Raw genomic sequence first — 19453 nt, 5'->3', positions numbered from 1 at the left:
GACTGAATTTTCCCACACAGTACTCCTATGTCCTTAAAACTATTTTAAATTTCTCTTAGAATGTCTTTCTCTTCTGCCTCAGCTTTGGAAAGTCTTAAAGATTTACTCTGAGCTCCTACTGAGACCTGAAATTAAAATTTAAATCCCTTAAAACATGGGACTTGATCTACCCTCAGGGAGATTTAGCTTTTTTTTTTTTTTAATTTTAATTGTTGTTCAAGTACAGTTTTCTTTTACTCCTATCCCAGCCCACCCCCCAGCCCTCCCCACCTCCCTCCCATTTACATGTGCACCCCCCCCAACCCTGAGTTTTTGTACATGTGTCCTTTATATTTGTTCCTGTAAACACTTCCCATTTCCCCCTGAAATCCCCTCCCCTCTCCCCTCTAGTCACTGTCAGCTTTAAGAAGCCATTTAGCTTTGAGGGTTTTCTTGTGACTAGAGAAAAAAGGTAGTAGGTCAGAGAAGATAACAACAAAAGTTAAAGAAGGAACATGGGAAAGGGGAAAATAGCAGGATAATGGATGTTAGGTTCAAGTTATTTCCCTTATGAAGAAATCCTTTAGAAGATAACTTTGGATTCTGAGTTTCTTTTGCAGACAGGAAAAATCTAGACAATTGAATATTTGGGATTTTGTTTTCTTTTGTTATAAGGCCCTTTTCATATAAACAATTTTATTCATATTCAATATTGCCAAATATTGCCTATGTGGTTAGCTCAGGCTGCGTAACCTACTACCACATACTGAGCTGTTTAAAGAGACATATATTTTCTCACAGTTCTCAGCTTAGAATTCTAAGATCAAGGTGCCAAAATTGCCAGTTTCTGGTGAGAGGTCTCTTTCTGCCTCTCCTTTCACAGTGGGGAGAAAGAGAACAAGCTCTCTTGGTGACTCTTTTCAGGTGCACTAGACACATTGGTGAAGGCCCCACCCTCATGACTTATTATAAACTTAAGTTATCTCCCAAAGCCTTCATCTCCAGATCATCACATTGGGGCGGGGGTAGGGTTTCAACATAGAAATTTGGGGGAGATGCAGTTCATACCATAGCAATTATCTATGTTTAAATTATTCCATTTAGAATGATAGTACTTAAATTAGACTTATTATGAGAATGTATTTAAGAGGCAAACTTGTGAGGATCTAGCAATGTTTGTACAGGTGCTTTTGCATCTGTAGAGTTGGCCGTATCTGATAGAAGACAGTAAAAGTCTTTAATCTTTGGTAAGTGAATGTTTGGAAATGAGATATGTCTGGAACGACATTGTCATGGAGAAGACATGACAAGATGAAAAGTTCTCCTAAGTTTCTGATATGTGCTGAAAGACAAAGTTTGTACTATGTAGCTGTTGAGTAAACGATGTTTTGTTAGTTATCTGGGCTGATTCAATTGTCAGTCTTCTTAAACTTATGTCTCTTTTCTGCCTTATACACTAACCTCTATGTACTGAAACAATAAAAAACAGGAGAGCAGTTAGGATGACCAGAAATATTTTTAGTAGCAAGACAGATTTTCACCAAGTCTGAATTTTTAAATCTAATCAAATAATCAAAAGGTCCCTAAAAGTCAGAATCAATCTCTGAGACAATTTAGTATATGGCTGGAGAGAACATTCTTCATTCTTTAATAGTGTTTAACTGCCATTTGTTCTTTTTCAAGATAACAAAGGAGAAGGTAAGTGAGGGTGATGCTAACATGCAGCCATGTGAGATGTCGACACTGCGCTGCCTCGATGGAAATATTATAGGGTTGGCATTCTTCATAGCTGTTTTATGTTTTGCAAAATTATCAAAAAATGACATCTTTCCATTCCTTTAACAGGTTTATGATCCATTATTTAGTAAGGACACTAATCTTGGCTGCTGTTTGCTAATATTTGCACTTTCCATAGTAAACTATAAAGCTTTTGTTACTATGATGTGCTATTCTACGGTGTCAGATTGAAAGAGTATTATTAGTGACATTTTCTGATACTAATGTACCTAAGTTTTATTTTATGTTGTCACGAATACAGCCTTGATAACCCAAGAAATATATTTGAATATTAAAATTTTCTAGTTTAAATACACATAAAATTGGAAAAATACCATTATCAAAAGGGTGAACAATTATTCAGGGATCTGTACAAATTATTTCTCATGTTTGACTAGTAACCAGTCACAATGGAGAATTTTTCAAAAGTGATACTTTCTCTGGAAAGACATCAGCATCAGTTCAGAAACGGCATTTTATGAATATCTAAAGGAAAGTTTTTGATTGCAGTAATTAAGCCAAGATCTTATAGAAAGAGTGATTTCACTTTGCCCTGGAATGTGCACTAAAATATGCTTGTGTGTTATCTAGGTGCACATAATTTCTGGGCATTTTAGTGATGTAAAATGTAGCCATGACCTCCATCCCTCCTGGAATGGAGCTTGAAGAAAAGGACTGCTGTAACAATAACAAAAAAAAAATGTTCCTTCAGAATTATGAGATCTGTTAGTAAACTATGAAAGGTTAGATTCTTTCAGATAACTATCTTTAGGGGGAGACCTAGAGAAAGTGAGACGTTCCATATTGCTGCCATTGTTCCTTTTCTCCTCCCTCTTAAGTAGCTTGGTGCTCCCATGGAAATGCTGGGCTGTTCCAGCTACCTGTTAATATTTGGTCAAGAGTGCAGAATGTTATATATCTTGACTTATGTCACTCTAGAGCCTTCTATTTTATTTACTGGACTTGCAGTTTATATTATTCAAGAATAGCTCCTGTGAAATTTAGCACTTGTTTGTGAATTGAGAACTTTGGTCCTACAGGATGAAACACCAACAGCTTGGCTTGATGTTTTTGACTCTGTATACCTTGGCCCCTGTGTTATTTTTATCTGTGCAGTTATACTTCCTGACTTTCAGCAGCTCAGCCGTAGGTTTTAGTTATGCAGAATTCCTCAAAAGCCATCCTTATTCTGGATTCTACATTATTACTGAAGTTGGACTATCTACCTCCTTTTCATTAAACCAGATCATACTCAGATTAAATGGTATTGTCACTTTCTCTTCTAAGTGGAAATTTAGATATAGAATGAATAGATCCCTAAATATTAGGCAATTATTTCATATGAAACAAAATAGAAGGCAAAAGGAAGATTTTTTGGGGGGAGAGGAAATTCACAATCTGTTCTAATGATTGCCAGAGGTGAATAGCCTAAAACCATTAGCTGTAATATAATGGAGTTCTTTTTATTATTAAAATCACCTATTTAAACTGTATATCTTATTTTGTGTGATTTGTAATTCATATGTAAAGTTCTGAAGAGTGGGTGTTTTTTAAGGAGACAATTGAATAATTTATTTAACTTCTTAAAAGTGGGATGAACATTATGTAGATTGTATTATTCCTCATACTTTTACAGAGCAAAGCCCATTAAACAACCTGTCAGTACTGCACAACTAAGACTGATCGGTTATGTCTCATACTCATAAAGCTGGTGTAATTTCTTCAACAAAGATTAATAAATCATTTGATGCTTATTCTTTTTTTGGGGGGGGGGTCAGCCAAAAATTTATTGCAAAAAAAAAAAGACAGAAAAGGGAGAGGGAGAAGGTTAACAGAGAAGGAGGAAGAAGAGGGAGACAAGAGGGTGGAGAAAGGAAGAAGGAAGAATAAGGGAGAAGAAGAAAGTGAGAAGAAGGGGAAGTGAGGAGAGGACAAAGGAAAAAGACAGGAGAGTGAGAGGGGAGGGGAAGGGAAGTAGATTTGTTTTTCTTATAACTTTGACTGTTACATTTGAAATAAAAGAAGACAAAGAAAAAATACAAAGTTTTAGCTGTTAGAAAAAGTTTATTCAGTAACTACTTACTGGTTTATGATCTTTAATATAGCTCAAAAATGATGAATAAAAGATGTGAGAGAAAATTTACTGAGATCTTTGTGAAAAAAAAGAAAAACAAAAAAATTACCTATAGTACTTCCTCTTACTAGAACCTCAGTGGTACAACCACTACCTTTCTAATGGCGTTTAAATCAAATAGCAATAATTCTCTGAAGTGGCAGGGATATTTTTTCTGCTTTGTTCGCTATTATGTCTTCAGAACCTGGAATATAGCTGACACAAGTATAGGTTTAATAAATATTTTTTAATAAATTGTCTTATTTATTCAATCAAATTACGTGGCACTATATATACATATATAGTACTCCATAACTATTTCAATTTGTATTAGATTTTAATTTCTGTAAATACTATAAACTAAAACTTGCATTACTCCCTTGATTCATATTGCATTGTGCATAATAATCATCAGTATTATAAACGAGCAAACACACACCTAAGACAGTACAAGACAAAACAACTTTGAGCTGATAAGAGAAATATGAAGTAGCCATAAAAGCTGACAGACATGAAAATTTGATATATTTTTTGTCTAGTAAATGGGAACACAGCTAGGAAAATATATTTAACATAGTTTTATTTACATGTAATTAGAATATTTTCTTTTTTCTTTTTTTATATAAATTTTTAAAAGATTTTATTTATTTATTTTTAGAGAGGGAAGGGAGGGAGAAAGAGAGAAAGAGAGAAACATCAATGTGTGGTTGCTGGGGGCCATGGACTGCAACCTAGGCATGTGCCCTGATTGAGCCCGAGCTCAATCCACTGAGCTATGCCAGCCAGGGCTCTTTTAAATATATTTAAAAAATTACAAGGTTATAATGTTAATTTATTAAGGGTTTTATTCTTGCTTCTTTGGCAAAACTGAGTAGAATATTTTTTAACAGTGTATGATGTTGACACACTTATCTTGAAAGAATGACAGTAAAATTCATTTTGGTTTAGCTACTCTTCCTCTGAGGACATTATCTGTTATCTATACAGAATGCTTGGTGCAGATTTTTTATATTCTACTGTATCAAGCACCTTCCTTTTTCTCTTAATTTTTTTTTTTTTTGTAGTTTAGAGTTTAGGATATTAGGTTACAGACATTTTTGGTTAACCGTTATTCAAATGATACAGGCCTTCTGGTACATGCTTTCCCAGAATGGATAACAACTATGATTTCATCTTATGCTTGGAAATTTCATAAAGGATTGTTTTGAGTGTATCGCAGACACTTACTTGCCTGTACCTGCTGTAGCAAAACTGCTCCAAGGAGACCTCCAGGGCTCTTTCTAAGTTTGAAATGAGAAACATAACTGGGACAGTCAGCGCATTTACCAGACCATCTTTTTCCATATATAGATACACTCAGCTCTTTATATTACTTTTTCTTCTTATACTCTTAAGCCATAGACAAAAGCTGAACGAGAATTTTAACTATTATGAGTTTCTCTAATTTTCATTCACAAATTCTGCATACACATGTGGGCAAGCCTTTGTGGCCAGAAATTTGTTTCCTATATCATTAGGTAAAATTTTAATGAAAACCTACCCTGGGGCAACAGAATCTATTTTTGTCATTCATTACAAATGTTCTTTATGAGTATATTGTTTATCTGTTTCTGTGTGACACATTTTCCTAAAATTTAGTGGCTTAAGTCAGCATACATCATTCATCTTTTTGTGGGTCAGAAATTCAGACAGGGTGCAGCAGGAAGAGGTTTCTTGTGCTGTCTGATGTTTAAGGACTCAGCCAAAATGCAAAGTCCTGCCACTTACATTCTGTGGTTGTTGACTGCTTCCACTGAGGGCCTTAATAGAGCATGGCTGTCTCACCACACAGTGGCTGGGTCCCAGCAGCAAGGGCAGCAAGTGACAGCCAGACAGAAGGCCCAGACCCTTCTGTGACCTAATTCCAAAGTCAAAAAAACAGTATCATTTCCACATTCTTTCAGTCAAGGTAGTCACAAAAGTTACACAGTTTCAAAGGAAGCTGGCCCCCACCTGTCAAACAATGTTTAAAAACAGCAGGATGAAATGTATACTGGAGGGCTGTCTTTGGAAAATACAGTCTGCCACAATGTGTATTAACTGTCCTGCAAAGTCAAACATGGAAAATTTAATGAACAAAGCACGTACCCTCTACTTGATTATTAAGAATTAGGAGGCCACACAAATGATGCCATTCTAATGTTACATGTGGAATCTGTGCCAGTGACAACAGACTTCTAGTGCTACTATTGTTTCTATAATCACCTTCTAGAAAAGCCTGGAAAACTCCTAACCTAGGGTCTTCCTCTACATGGTGGCTGTACATTTGAAAAAATTCTGATAGAGTTTTTAATACTTAAGTTACAGAAAGCAGTTTATGTATTGTTTGACTTTTCTTTCTGATGCTTTGAATATTAAATGTATATCTGTATAAAATGTATACATGTGTATAATATATGTTATGTATAATATATACATATGCAATATATCTAACAAGCACACACAATACATCTCTATACAGTGTATTTTTAAATACTCTTAACAATCTAATCACATTTGGAAGAAGACAGCCAGAATGACAACGTAAACTTTCCAGCATTAGAATTATTGAGCTGAATCGCCTGAATGGGCATCTGTCGGAGATTTTGCAGTGGAAGAGGATAGTAGTAGACTTAAGTGTGTGTTTGGACTGAAACTCTAAGATCCTTTCATTAAATTACTTGTATTTTATTGAATCATTATTAGTAAAATTAATCATTTACCTTTTTTATAAAAAGGTGGTTATATTAGTTTGGCAGCATTGGTAGTACAGCCATTAACAAAACACCTCATTTGGTGGCCTAAACAATAGAAATTCACTTTCTCACATTCCCGGAGACCAGAAGTTTGAGTTCAAAGTGTCTGTACTTTGATTTCTTCTGAGGCTTGTAGATGGTCCTGTTATTTCTGTGGCTACACATGGTCTTCCCTCTGTGTGGATCTGTGTCCTAATTTCTTCTTAGAAGAAGAACTGTCGTACCTGATCAGGGCCCACCCTGACTCTAATCTGATCAGCTCTTTAAATGGCCTGCCTCCAAGTACAGTCACATTGTGAGGCTCTGGTTTGTAGGATCTCAACATATAAATGGGATGGGGCACACTTCAGCTATGTATTTTTCTATATATTAAAACAAAATTACACTTTACCCATACATCTCTTACTTTACAGTGAGGAGAAATTTATAATTATTTTTTCATGTTTGCCATTGAAGAAAACCATGGGCTATTTCTGCTTGCATTGAATGTGCCAAAGATGCATTTTGCCTGCCCCGAACATAACAGTGTTTGAGTTATACTAATAAAATTGCCAACCTTACAAACTGAATTCACATTTTTACATTGCTCTGCTTTTCTCTACCAACAGTGAGCTTTCAGTTTTATTCTAGAAAATATTTTCAGATTGTAGGATTTATGAAGGGAAGGATTCAACAGCTGAGACAAGAAATAAATTGTTGAAAGCAGTATGAAATTGGTGAAAAACATGCAATTTTGAAGAATAAAATTTTATAATAAATGTGACGACTGTGCAAACATGTCACAAGATGAAAGGTTACTATTGGCACATACAATAAAAGTATCAGAATTTTGATCATGGGATATAAGCTTGACAAAATGTAATGTTCTTTTTACATTTTGTAGTTTAGTTTAAAATTTCCATAATATAGTATTTTTTTTCATTTCTATTTCTGTTATTTTTCTGAAATCAGTTATTAGTTTAGGATATTAACAATTTCTGTACACTTCTTCACATCTTTTAAAAAAATATTCCCAAGCCTTGACTGGTGTGGCTCAGTTGGTTGGGTGTTGTTCTGCAAAGCCAAGGGGCACTGGTTTGATTCCAGGTTAGTTCACACGCCTGGGTTCCTGGTTGGGTTCCATCTGGGGCGTGTACCAGAGGCAGCCAGTTGATGTTTCTCTCCCTCTCTTTCTCCCTTTTTTTCTCTCTCTCTAAAAATAAATAAATAAAATCTTTAAAAATGAATAAAAATAAAATAATTCACAAAATCATTTCCTTATGCCTTATGGTTGTACAATATATGGTTTTTAATTTAAATTAATATTTAAGTTATTTATGAATTTAATTTGAAGGTCTTTGCTTCCAGCCTTTGCCAATTCTTCATTCTCGTCTTCCCAAACTTTCACTATATCTTTTGTTTTTGTAATACACTGAGAGTTTTGTTTCATTTAATAAAATAAGCAAGTAAATAATAGAAGGTGAGTACATGTTTGGAGTAGAAGTGTGGAAATTTCAGATGCTCTGCACTCTGACCTTTCCCTCCTTTTCACTACTCTGCCACTCCGAATGATAGGAGACCCTCACCATTTCTCATTTCATTTATTTCAGTAGTATTGTCAGTGGTCTCACCTAATATTGTTCCTGAATTTAGATGTTGCTAGGCCTCTTGGTTAAATGATTAATAGCCCACATTACCTTCAGAAAAATAGCAATGTTGCTTAGAAGGCCTGCAAGGTATTGTCAATAATTTGTATTTCTGTTCCTCAGCTTCTTCTTGGCTAGGCCCCAGCCACACTAAATGTGTTTTTTTTTTAAGTTTCTCAAGATATATAACATTTTCTCATATCTTATTGCCTTCTTGCACTCTCTCCTATGCTTGGCTAGCATCCTTTCTTTTCCTTAATACCTCTGTTCATTTTTTTTTTCAATCTCTCATTCACTAGACGAATACTTATCAAGTGCCTCCTTTGCATCTGGCATGTGTTCAGAAACAGGAGTGAACAAGATAGCAGGAGTCCTTCTGTTCCTGGCCTGCTGATTACTTATATGACAGCATTTTCTACACACTATTTAAGTTTCATTATTGCAAATGCTTTGTTGCAATGCATTATTGCAAATATTTAAGTTTCATTATTGCAAATGCTTTGTAACAGTGCCTGGACATTGTATAGCTCCATGATGCTACTGATGGAATGGATATGTGTACCAACTTTTGCTTACTATGTGTTTATAGTCATGAAGTGATGATGTATTTTATCTGCTTATTTTTCAATTCTGGATTAATATTTCAGAAAAGCCTTTTATGAGCACTGAATTAAACATGTTAATTCAAAGGAAATATTTAGAGATTCACCAAAACTAGTATCTAATACCAAAATGCCATTGTTGACCAGTGTATTTATCAACCAGAGAAGCAGAACCAGTAGATTGGCTTATGGGTGGTGAGGACTGGCTAGGCAAGCCCTGTATCAGTAGAGCACACTGTTGGGACAGTGGGCTGGAACTGTTGACAGGGGCAGCTTTTATCTTCATCCAGAGTCTCAGCTGCTCTTAAGATTTTCAGCTGATTGAATCAGCACCGCCCATATTATCTGTTATAATCTACCTTACTTAACAGCCACAGAAATGGACTCTAATCATATCTACAAAATGTCTTCACAGCACATCAAAATTAGTGTTTGATTGGATCATTGCTGTCAGATACACCAAAAAAAACACAAGTAGTTGTAAATAATAATGTGTGGTAACATTTTAATACTTCTTACCATTTCTTCAGTATTATCCTAAGCACCTCACATTCATTATTAATTCATTTAATAGTCAGAATAACTCAAGAAGTTATTATTATAATAATATGAATAATTATGAATAATTATTATTATTCATATTTTACTGATGAGAAAAACTGCAGAGGTAAACTTGATTTGAGATTTATTGCATTAGAAGATATACATTCCCCCAAAGTGTGTATTTTTATGATTTATACTTTACTGATCTATCTCAAGTACCTGTAATGGTGCTCAGAAAGAAAAATCAACAGCAATTTATTACGATTAAATTTGAAAACATGCTTTTGTGAATTGTATACCTTTCTTTATCAAAGATAAATGTGTCTAATAGTAGGCTTCATTCTGACATGTTCTACTCATTCTCCAGTGGAGCGATAGTCCAATAATTTTTGTAAGGCTTTTTGAAGCAGCTTGTGACTTGGGTCATTTGCATAATAAGTCAAAGTTGTGTTACATTCTGAGGCAAATTGTTTAATGATTATATAGTTTTATTAGAGTAAAGAATTCAGATGTCAGAATATTAATGAATTTAATTATAACTGAACAGATTATTAAATTTATTACTTTAGGACCCTTGATACCTTATATTTTAATGAGAATCAACACCGAGTATTGTCAATAGCATAAGGACTAGAGGCAATTGTTGGAACACTGGTTTTGTTACTCCCAAACTGTGCGACCTTGGACAGTGTACAATGGGTGTAACAATAGTATTTACCCCATATAATTTTCTTGGGTATAAAGAGGATGTTGTAACTATAAATTGATAGTACATAGAACTTTGCCTACCACATGATGTTATTTCAGCATATGTTAAATAAATGTTACCCTTTTGCTGGGTTAAGCTTTACCAGTGGATTATATGGTAGATATTTCGACCCTGGATATTGGAAAAGGAACATAGAAAAGTTAGCACTTCGAAGTGAAAAAAGTGAGTTGTTTTCTTCTAAACTTATAATTTGTTTGTGGTATTAAACTATTATAGTAAACTGGAGTAGTGACTTCACGTGTAGTTATACATGTTTATAAATTTACTTTGCTCTGGGCACCTACAGTAGTGTGAAATATTTCAACTTTGCTTGAAAGAGAAAAATGCTTTTCCTAATACATCTTTGACATTTTTGTGAGCATTAATGAAATATATTGTTTTCTTACTGCTTTAAAATTGATTTCATAAATTAAAAGACCAAATGAAATTAGAAGTTTAGTACTTAAAATATTTTGGTATATCAAACTAGAGATAAAGAGTAACTTAAAATTTATGTGTTCACAGGTTTTGCATCTCAGTTTATGTGGCTGAAATAAACATTTTATGGAGTACAGTAATGATGGCGAGTCGTTTCATGTAATAGCACATTATTTATGGTCTAATGAAAGGTGACCCAACTAAGTCAGACTATTCAGTTTTAAAATGAGAAATGAAATCTTGCTATTTGTGACAACATGAATGGATCAGGAGGATATTTTGCTAAGTGAAGTAAGTCAGGCAGAAAAAGATAAATACCGTATGGTTTCTCTTATATGTGGAATCTGAAAACAAAACAAAACAAACAAAAAACAAAAAACCAGACTCACAGACCAAAGGGATGTTTACCAGAAGAAAAGGGATGGGGATAGTTGAGGAGGGAAGGGGAAATATAGTCAAGAATATCGCAGTAAGTTTGCACAGTGACAGATGATCACTAGACTTAGTGGGGTGATCACATTGTAAGGTATAAAAATGTTGAATCAATATATTGTACACATGGAACTAATATAGCCAATGTAAGAATATATAGCAACTATACATACATTTTTAAACAATAAATGAAATAAAAATAGAAATGAGTTCTACTCTGTCCCAATAATTGTAGATTTCTGACTTCACAGGTCCCAGAATTGATCTTTTATGGTGTTTATATAATTATAACTACCTAAATATATTCTTTGAAAAAATCTATAATTCTCTTTTATCATTCTATTCACTTTTTTGAAATTTTGAATTATCTATTACTTATTGGCCTAACTTTCATGTATTACACTAATTCTTTTATCTCATGATAAATAAAACTGAAAGATGTTGAAATTTGAGTGTAATTTAACTTCAGCTAAATATGAGAGCTTAATGATTTACATGGAGGTCTCCATCATCCATCTCCAGACATGTCCATTAATTGTCACTTTTTTCATTTACCAGTTAATGGGGGTTGTTTTCTTATTGGCCTAGTTATGGTTTTTAATGCCTGATAGCTTTGAGTGCGTTGTCAATTATTCCAGCCTCTAGATCATAACAATTAAGTAATAGTTTTCAAATTACCTTGAATAAACAGATGTTTCCTATTTTAAATTTTTTTCTTATTTACTTACAGCATTTTTCCTGTTTGGTGCTGCTTCTTTTTTTTTTTTTTTTAATTACAGTTCTGTTTTCCCTTGTAGAAAACTAGCTAAATGCTTTCATCAAAACTGGTCAGAAACCTATTGCCCTAATATTTGAGAAATCTCTCTAGAAGAAGAAATCAAAGCTTTACTAAACACATGCTAGGGAGAGGGGCACTTCTTCCTTGCCCAAGTAGAATCCTATCACTGAGCATATCTCTTGGAACATAGCAGTAACTCATTAAATATTTATTGAACAAAGCGAATGTTATCTCAGAAATATAAATTTCTGAGTATCAATTTTGATGCTTAGAAGCATATGATGTTTCTAAGAACATCAATAATATTCTTAGTCTATTTCTTTAGTAGCAATGGTTAGGCAACTGTGTAAATTTAAAATATAATAGAGTTCTCAGCTCCCACCTGTGGTGAAATTGTCTGTCATAGACTCAAAGTTCATGCCAGGAATAAGTGCAGAAAATTAAATTTAAAAAATAACAAAAATCTGTTTGATGGCATTAGAGAGACAATGAGGAAATCAGGGCCTCTCTTCCTTGAAACATGCTAAATATTAATTTTTGTCTCTCGAATACCACAGGATTGTTTTAAATTCAGCTCTGCTTAAAATGGTCATCTATTTTATACCTCAGATTGTAGCCTTGAGCAGATTACTAATTCAGCAAATATTTTTATAGGGAGCCCTGGCTGGCACAGCTCAGTGGATTGAGTGTGGGCTGTGAACCAAAGCATTGCAGGTTCAATTCCCAATCAAGGCACATGCCTGAGTTGCAGGCCAAAGCCCCCAGCTACCGCACATTGATGTCTCTCTCTCTCTCTCTCTCTCTCTCTTTCTCCCTCCCTTCTCTCTCTAAAAATAAATAAATAAAATCATATAAAAATATTTTTATAGGGAAATTGAAGAGCCTGGGACATACTATTTTCCTGTCTCGGATCACGGCCTTACACTGCTTGGCTGACGTGTGTGTGCCATTGATTCTTTTCTTTCGTTGTTCTGTGCTGTCACATTTAGTGCTTCCTTCTGTTTACCTTCGGGAGGGTGTTAATTTGTTGTCTAACTCATAGTTCTTGAAGTGAATACTTAGATTAATGATTATTGACCTTTCATTTATAATCAGCTCAAATACTGCTTCCAGCCCTAGCAGTTTTCACTTCTTTCCTACACTTTCATTTCCACTGGCAAATTCCTTCCCTGGAGCACTCATTGTTGCTAAGTATCACGTGGATTTGTCACTGGAAGACAAGGGAGCATTGCAGCTACACACTTTGAGGTCTGTGCTTAAACAGATGCATGATGACCAAGCATGGACAGGCTTTGAAAGAAGCTTTGATTAGTGGACTGAAGAGCTAGTAGAGAAGTTGGTACTTTACACAATTATGGTTGATATACCATGCTAATTGAACTTTGAAACATATTTTGGTAGTGTCTCATGTTAACTAAACCATGTAACTGAAACATGTACATATTGTAATCATGTAAAATGAAGATTTATCATACAGTTTACTAGTTATCAGAGAAGTATAAATTAAAGCTACAATGTGATATTACTGTACACTTATAGGAATAGCCATGGTAGGCAGAAATCTAAGATGACACATAGCTTTAGTCCTTGTATAATTGCTTCCACTTAGAAGATGATGGGACTTCACCACTCTAATTATGTTATGTTGCATGACAAAAGGGATTTTGCAGATATAATTAAAAATATTAATCAGTTGACTTTGAGGTAATCAAAAAGGACATAATCTAACCTAATCACATGAGTCCTTTAAAAGCAGGGGAATATTTCCCCAGCTGTTAGCAAAAGGAGGAATTAGATATGAAGCATGAGAGGTCTTTAATGTGAGGGATGTTCTCCATTGCTGAGACAGACAGGCAATTGGCCATTGGTCTGAAGGTAACTTCTAGGAGCTCAGAGTGGTCATTGGCCACTGGTCAGCAAGGCAAAGGAGACCTGTGTCCCATTACTGCAAGAAACTAAATTTTGCTAACATCCTAAACAAGCTCAGAAGTGCATTCTTTACCCATAGACTTTATCTAGGAGCAAAGCCTGGTTGCCAGCTAGACAATCGCCTTGAGTGACCTTAATCAGAGAACACAATTGAGCCTGCCTAGACTGACAAGCAGATCTATGAGATAATAGATGGGCATTGTTAAAAGCTGACAAATTAGTGTTAATTTATATATAGCAATAAAATTAATACAATATTAAAATTTTAAAAAGAAAAAAACAGAAAGAAACAAGTGTTGGTATAGATACAGAACAGCTGAACCTCTGATTTCTATTTGGGGAATGAAGGTTAGCACTATCAGTTGAGAATACTGTTTGGAACTATCTACTAAAGCTGAACATAAAACATATGAACATGCCCCAGAAGCATGTCGTAAGTATTTTTCCAATACAAATCTATTTATTCACCAAAAGTATAAGAAAGTTCATGGACATTTTTGAAATAGCCCCAGACCAGAAACAATCCAAGTGTCTGTCACCAATAAAGTGTGTGTGTGTCTGTGTGTGTACACAGGATGGGGCAAAAGTAGCTTCACAGGTGTTCACATGGAAAATAATATAATAATTAATAAAGAATACACGAATAAACCCTATGTTTCTTATACTCACAACTGTGAACCTACTTTTGCCCCACCCTGTGTATGTATGTATATATGCATATATATTTATATACACATATACATATGTACATATATACATATGTACATATGTATATATGTGTACACACATATATACATATGTATCATTCATTGGAAAGCTCCACAGTTATAAGAATGAACAAATTGAAATAAGCCATACATAAAGGAGTTCACCCACAAAAGAGTATGATGTCATTTATATAAAGGTTAGAAGTAGACAAACTGATCTATGGTTGTATACATAATTATAAAGGCTAAGTTTGGAAGCTACAGTAATGATTTGGAAAGGGTACCACAGGATTTTTGGGGTGCTAGTAATGCCCTATTTATTGATATTAATGCTGATTAAACAGATGCGTTCATGTTACAAAGATTAATTTAACTGTGTATTATTTGTATTCTCGTTCTTCAATGAAAAGTTTTTCTTTCTTTTTTAAATGAAGGGCTGTAAAGTGTTTGCAACACCCTTTTCGCTGTGTGGCTTCAAAACAGAGTGATTGCCTAAGATCATATAACTAGTGAGTGAAAAAGAGTAGGAAATTATAATTAAGGATAATTTAATGATAATGTCTCCATTGAGTTATGCCTTTAACTGAAAATAAAAAAAGAGAAAAAGGGAAAGAGAATAGTTAATAAATGATTTTGACATTTACAATTGATTCTTTTAATAAAAACAGTTTGCCGGGAGGATTCATACCACTCTGTAGTCTCATGTGCTGCTGTAGTTCTCACTCCCATGGAGCCAACGGTGGAGATGAAGAAAAGGGAAGAACTAAAGTTCCCTGAACCTTCCAAACAGTAAGTTGTTCATTTGATTTCTTCGAGCTTTGTAAAACCAATAGATAACCAATCAGAATTAGACTGTTCACAAGTTGCAATTTATAATGAATGTGTTAATACTAGCATGTTAGTATTAGCAGAGAAATAAATTGTGTACAGCATTAAAAATCAATCTGCAGTCTCATGAATAACTTCAGTGTCTTTCAACTTCATATATTTGAACTATATCTCACCCAAGGTTCATGTCATTACCTTACCTTAGGGACATGGGTAAGTATTCTGAAGCATTTTGCTTCCTTAACTGTGAACATGGATGAACTTGAATTGCCTATTTTATAGTTGTAGGACTTAGTGGCATAAAGTATAATCATATTTTAATATAAACTTCCTAGCCTAAATTTGGATTTTTATAAGGAGTAGAAGTTATTATTATAGATAAATTATCCTAAATTAAAACTTCACACTATTCAATGTTTTCCTATTCTTGCTATTTAAGCAGATCAAGCTTATTTTTAAGTTTGCACTGAATAAATGATAGATTTCTTTTCTTATAATGACCAGAAAGAATTAAATTCATGGTAATGAATGTGAGATATATGGACTAGAAGTATCAAATAAACTAGGGTTATTTCTGGATGTGCATTAAATGAATGAAAAAGGAAAATTTACTGATGAATGTCCAGTGAAAGTAATGCCATGTCTGCTTGAAGATTGGAGATTTGCTGACGTACGGTGTTGCCAGGGGTTGCTGGCTCACCACTCACTTTCAGTGAGGCAGGAGCAACCTTAAAGCCCTTGCTAGTTTTCCTCCATTGATGACTCTGTGTCATACTTGTTTGTTTCTTGATGTGTTTGTATTGAATAAGCTCCTGAAGACAGAGTTCTCTGAAACAAAAGTGCTTGCTACTCCTTGTGAAATCAATTAGAAAGTCCCTTAATGTTACACTTGATAATGTTGAGTTCAAATGGAGTAATGTATATATTTGATTGAAAGAATATAGTATTAATATCCTTATTAAAGAGAAAGGATATATTAACCAATTCAGAAAGTAATGATTATAATTCAGCTTTAGTATAATATAAAAGTGAAAACAATTTAACTGCTCTTCATATACTCTAATTTTTAGGTTCCAAAGTCATTTTTGTCTAATAGAAAGAAAATTACATTTAGTATATGCCAATTAAATTATATTTGAAAACTCAAATATATTTTATTGCGTCCTCTCTCTCTCTCTCTTTATATATATATATATATATATATATATAAAGTCTATATGTTACCTGTATATTTGTAAATTGGGTCTTAAATTCTTTTAATTACTTTTCAGTGACTGATTTCAAAACCTGTTAATAGTGTTATTTACTTACATTAAATATCTTTTTTTCCAGTGTTTAGCTACTTTATTAATACTCAGGGTTCTTTTTTTCTGATATATATATTAAAGCAGATAGAATTTGTTAACTGGCTGTTGTTTTCTTCCCGTTACTCTACATCTGCTCTCATACTCCTCTGTATTCTCTGAAAATATTTTCTTGTTTAAATAGTCTCTTCCAATAATATGCATTCATTCATTCATTCATTCATATAGGTGTGTTATTGTTTATTTTCTGAATCAGTGAGCTGTTGGTTAAAATCTTAAATCTGATACATATTAGATAAAATCAGGGACATTATATTTAAAGTCTCTGTGCTTCCCTTTTTTAATCTGTTAATTGGTGTGATATTACCATCCTTACAGGATCATTATAGTATTATGAGTTTATATTGGTAAAAATCCTGAAATCTAAAAATTCATAGATGTATTAGTTATGGTACTCCTTCTGTAGCCTCATCTATCAACATTACTAACAATTTACAGATATTTATCCGTCTCCTGAAGGCTCTTCTAAATGCAAGTCTAATTTATTTAAAGTCATTGACCAGAATTGTTTAACTAGGTGTCCTACCAAAATCTTCTACAATGTATCTCTAAAACTGAATTAGTGATTCCTCCAGCCCCCTTAGAATTTTCATTCTTTCTGACTTCTATATTTATATAAAGCTATTATTTTTCTTTTCTTAAAATCTTGATATGTTTTCTCCTTTATATCTCATATTCAATTAGCAGTTGACTACATGATTAATATCTCTATTATAGTCTTCTTATAATTTTAGCTGACTAGGATGCTGTATACATGTAATTTTTTAAAATTTGAAATTTTGAAATTTTTTCTACCATAGATATTAAATTGTGATTTTAATAAAACCATACAAATAGTGGTCGCCTATCAAATGGAGATTACATATGCCCTCAATATCTCACATTGGTATTTTCAGAATGAAGTGATAGGTGTGAATATATGGTCAGAACACAATATAAATATAAAGACATAGTGATTAATTCAGAACCTTTGTTTGCCAATGAGAGAAGCCATAAGGCAAATTGGTTTCAGAAAAGTCAAGGGTTTTGGTTGTTATGGGCTCACGATTAAAAGTTATAGAGGTTGAAATTTCCTCAAGCACGGTTGGGTCTGGTAGTTAGATAATGTCGTAAACAGTCATTCTCTCCAATTGCATCTCATTCTGTTTTCCTGCTGTAGTTTCTGTGTTCAGGAAGTTCCTCTAATGGTGCCATTTCTACCCTCAGCAGCTATTGGGACAAATGTCGGGATCTTTTCAACGAATCCAGTGTAAAGAGATGGTTTCTCTTTCCTTTTACTCAAAACTAAAAACAAACAAAAAAACAGATTTGAGTATCCTTGGCTTTGACTAGCTTTGTTTGACATGACTATGCTGAGGCTTTTACTGTGCCCAGGAGTATTTGATGATATGATTGGCTAGAACCAAGTTCCTGACAAACTCTACAACACAGGTGAAGATGAGAAAGAAAAGGTGATTCTGGACTTGAAATATGGATGATATTTATAAAAGAAGACAGGGATCAAAGCTAGTAAGTGAAAACAATGTTCAGTGTAGATAGTAATATAATAACCATTATTTTAAAATCAGAATTCTTTATTATATTTAAACTACAGAATTGAAATACTACATTAAAATGCAATTATGTTTATCTTCATTAGTTACATTAAATGATTTTTCACCTACTTAATTTTATCTAATATTATTTGACCCAGTCATGCTGTTGAGAAGCAGGAGAAGTTGGTAGTTAAAAATTTAGACCTTGGAACAGCATTTTTAAACTTTCTTAATTATAGTTTGTTTATTTTAGAGAAAAATTACTTTACCTTATAGTGCAGTACATGAAACACAAGAGGAAGGCAAGAATATAGAAAATTTGTAACTTTTACAACAGATATATTAGGTAAAAAACATATTATATTTTTATAAGTGGAGTTATCAAAACCCTTTATGGTATTAGCATTGTGTAGTTTGGATTTTCCATTTGGAAAAGGAATAATTCACCAATACTATGATACCAAGATATTAAAATGTTGTACATTGAGGTATTATCTGTGAATATTTTCTTTAAACTTTCCATTTAATTATGTAGGCTTTACATGATTAAAAATATTGAGTCTGTTAAACATAGAACTGACTCACAGAATCATATAATTCAAAACTCAGCAAATCTCTTGATACTGGGGCCTCAGCAAATCTTGATACTGGGGCTTCAGAATACATAAGAGTGTAAATAGGAAAACATATGCAAGAGGATGTTGTAATCTGGGTGAAGAGGTAAAATGTGCACCTAAAAGATAAATTATGGTGTAGAGGTAACAGGTGCTATTTATCTAATGTAAGGTATGGACTTTGGTTAGGTATATGATTGTTTAAAGTAAGGTCAGGTTTATTGATATATCAGAATAAACTCATGAAAATAAACCCAGAATATTGGTCTTAGTTATATCATTGTATCATTTTAGAATGTAAGAAATATTTTATGACTGAAATATTTGTATTTTTACCAACTTTTAGTCATAGTCTGGGACTAAATATTCTAATTTTGACAATATTTTTAAAAAATATTTCATATATGTATCATTTTTAGACATTTTCTGTAAGGAAAAATAGGAATTATACTTTCTATTAGGAATGAAATATACATTTGTCAGCATAGCAACTGATAGGGAGAAAGCATCTAAATCCCCCAAGAAGGAAAGCTGTGTTCGAGCACTGCAGTGGGCATGTCAGACCTTTACTCTTGCTGACATAGCAGAGGTTCAGATTCTACTCTCCTTTCTAGTCTAGTCTGAGAGGTAGCTCAGAATACCATGGAAAGGGTAAATTTGCTAGAAGA

The 19453-nt window shown here is 33.5% G+C and overlaps 1 protein-coding gene across 3 annotated transcripts in view; it reads left to right on the top strand.

Annotated features, from left to right (window-relative positions):
- Nucleotides 1-19453, top strand: part of CCSER1 (coiled-coil serine rich protein 1) — a 1267039-nt gene that overhangs the window by 279231 nt on the left and 968355 nt on the right. For all 3 annotated transcript variants that reach the window (XM_028507411.2, XM_036026429.1, XM_036026432.1), the window contains exon 5: nt 15113-15233. In XM_028507411.2, the coding sequence (XP_028363212.1) occupies nt 15113-15233 (121 nt within the window). The remainder of the gene's footprint in view (nt 1-15112; nt 15234-19453) is intronic.

Source organism: Phyllostomus discolor, chromosome 1 (assembly GCF_004126475.2).
Source record: "Phyllostomus discolor isolate MPI-MPIP mPhyDis1 chromosome 1, mPhyDis1.pri.v3, whole genome shotgun sequence".
Lineage (NCBI taxonomy): Eukaryota > Metazoa > Chordata > Mammalia > Chiroptera > Phyllostomidae > Phyllostomus > Phyllostomus discolor.
This window is presented reverse-complemented; position numbering and strand designations above follow the sequence as displayed.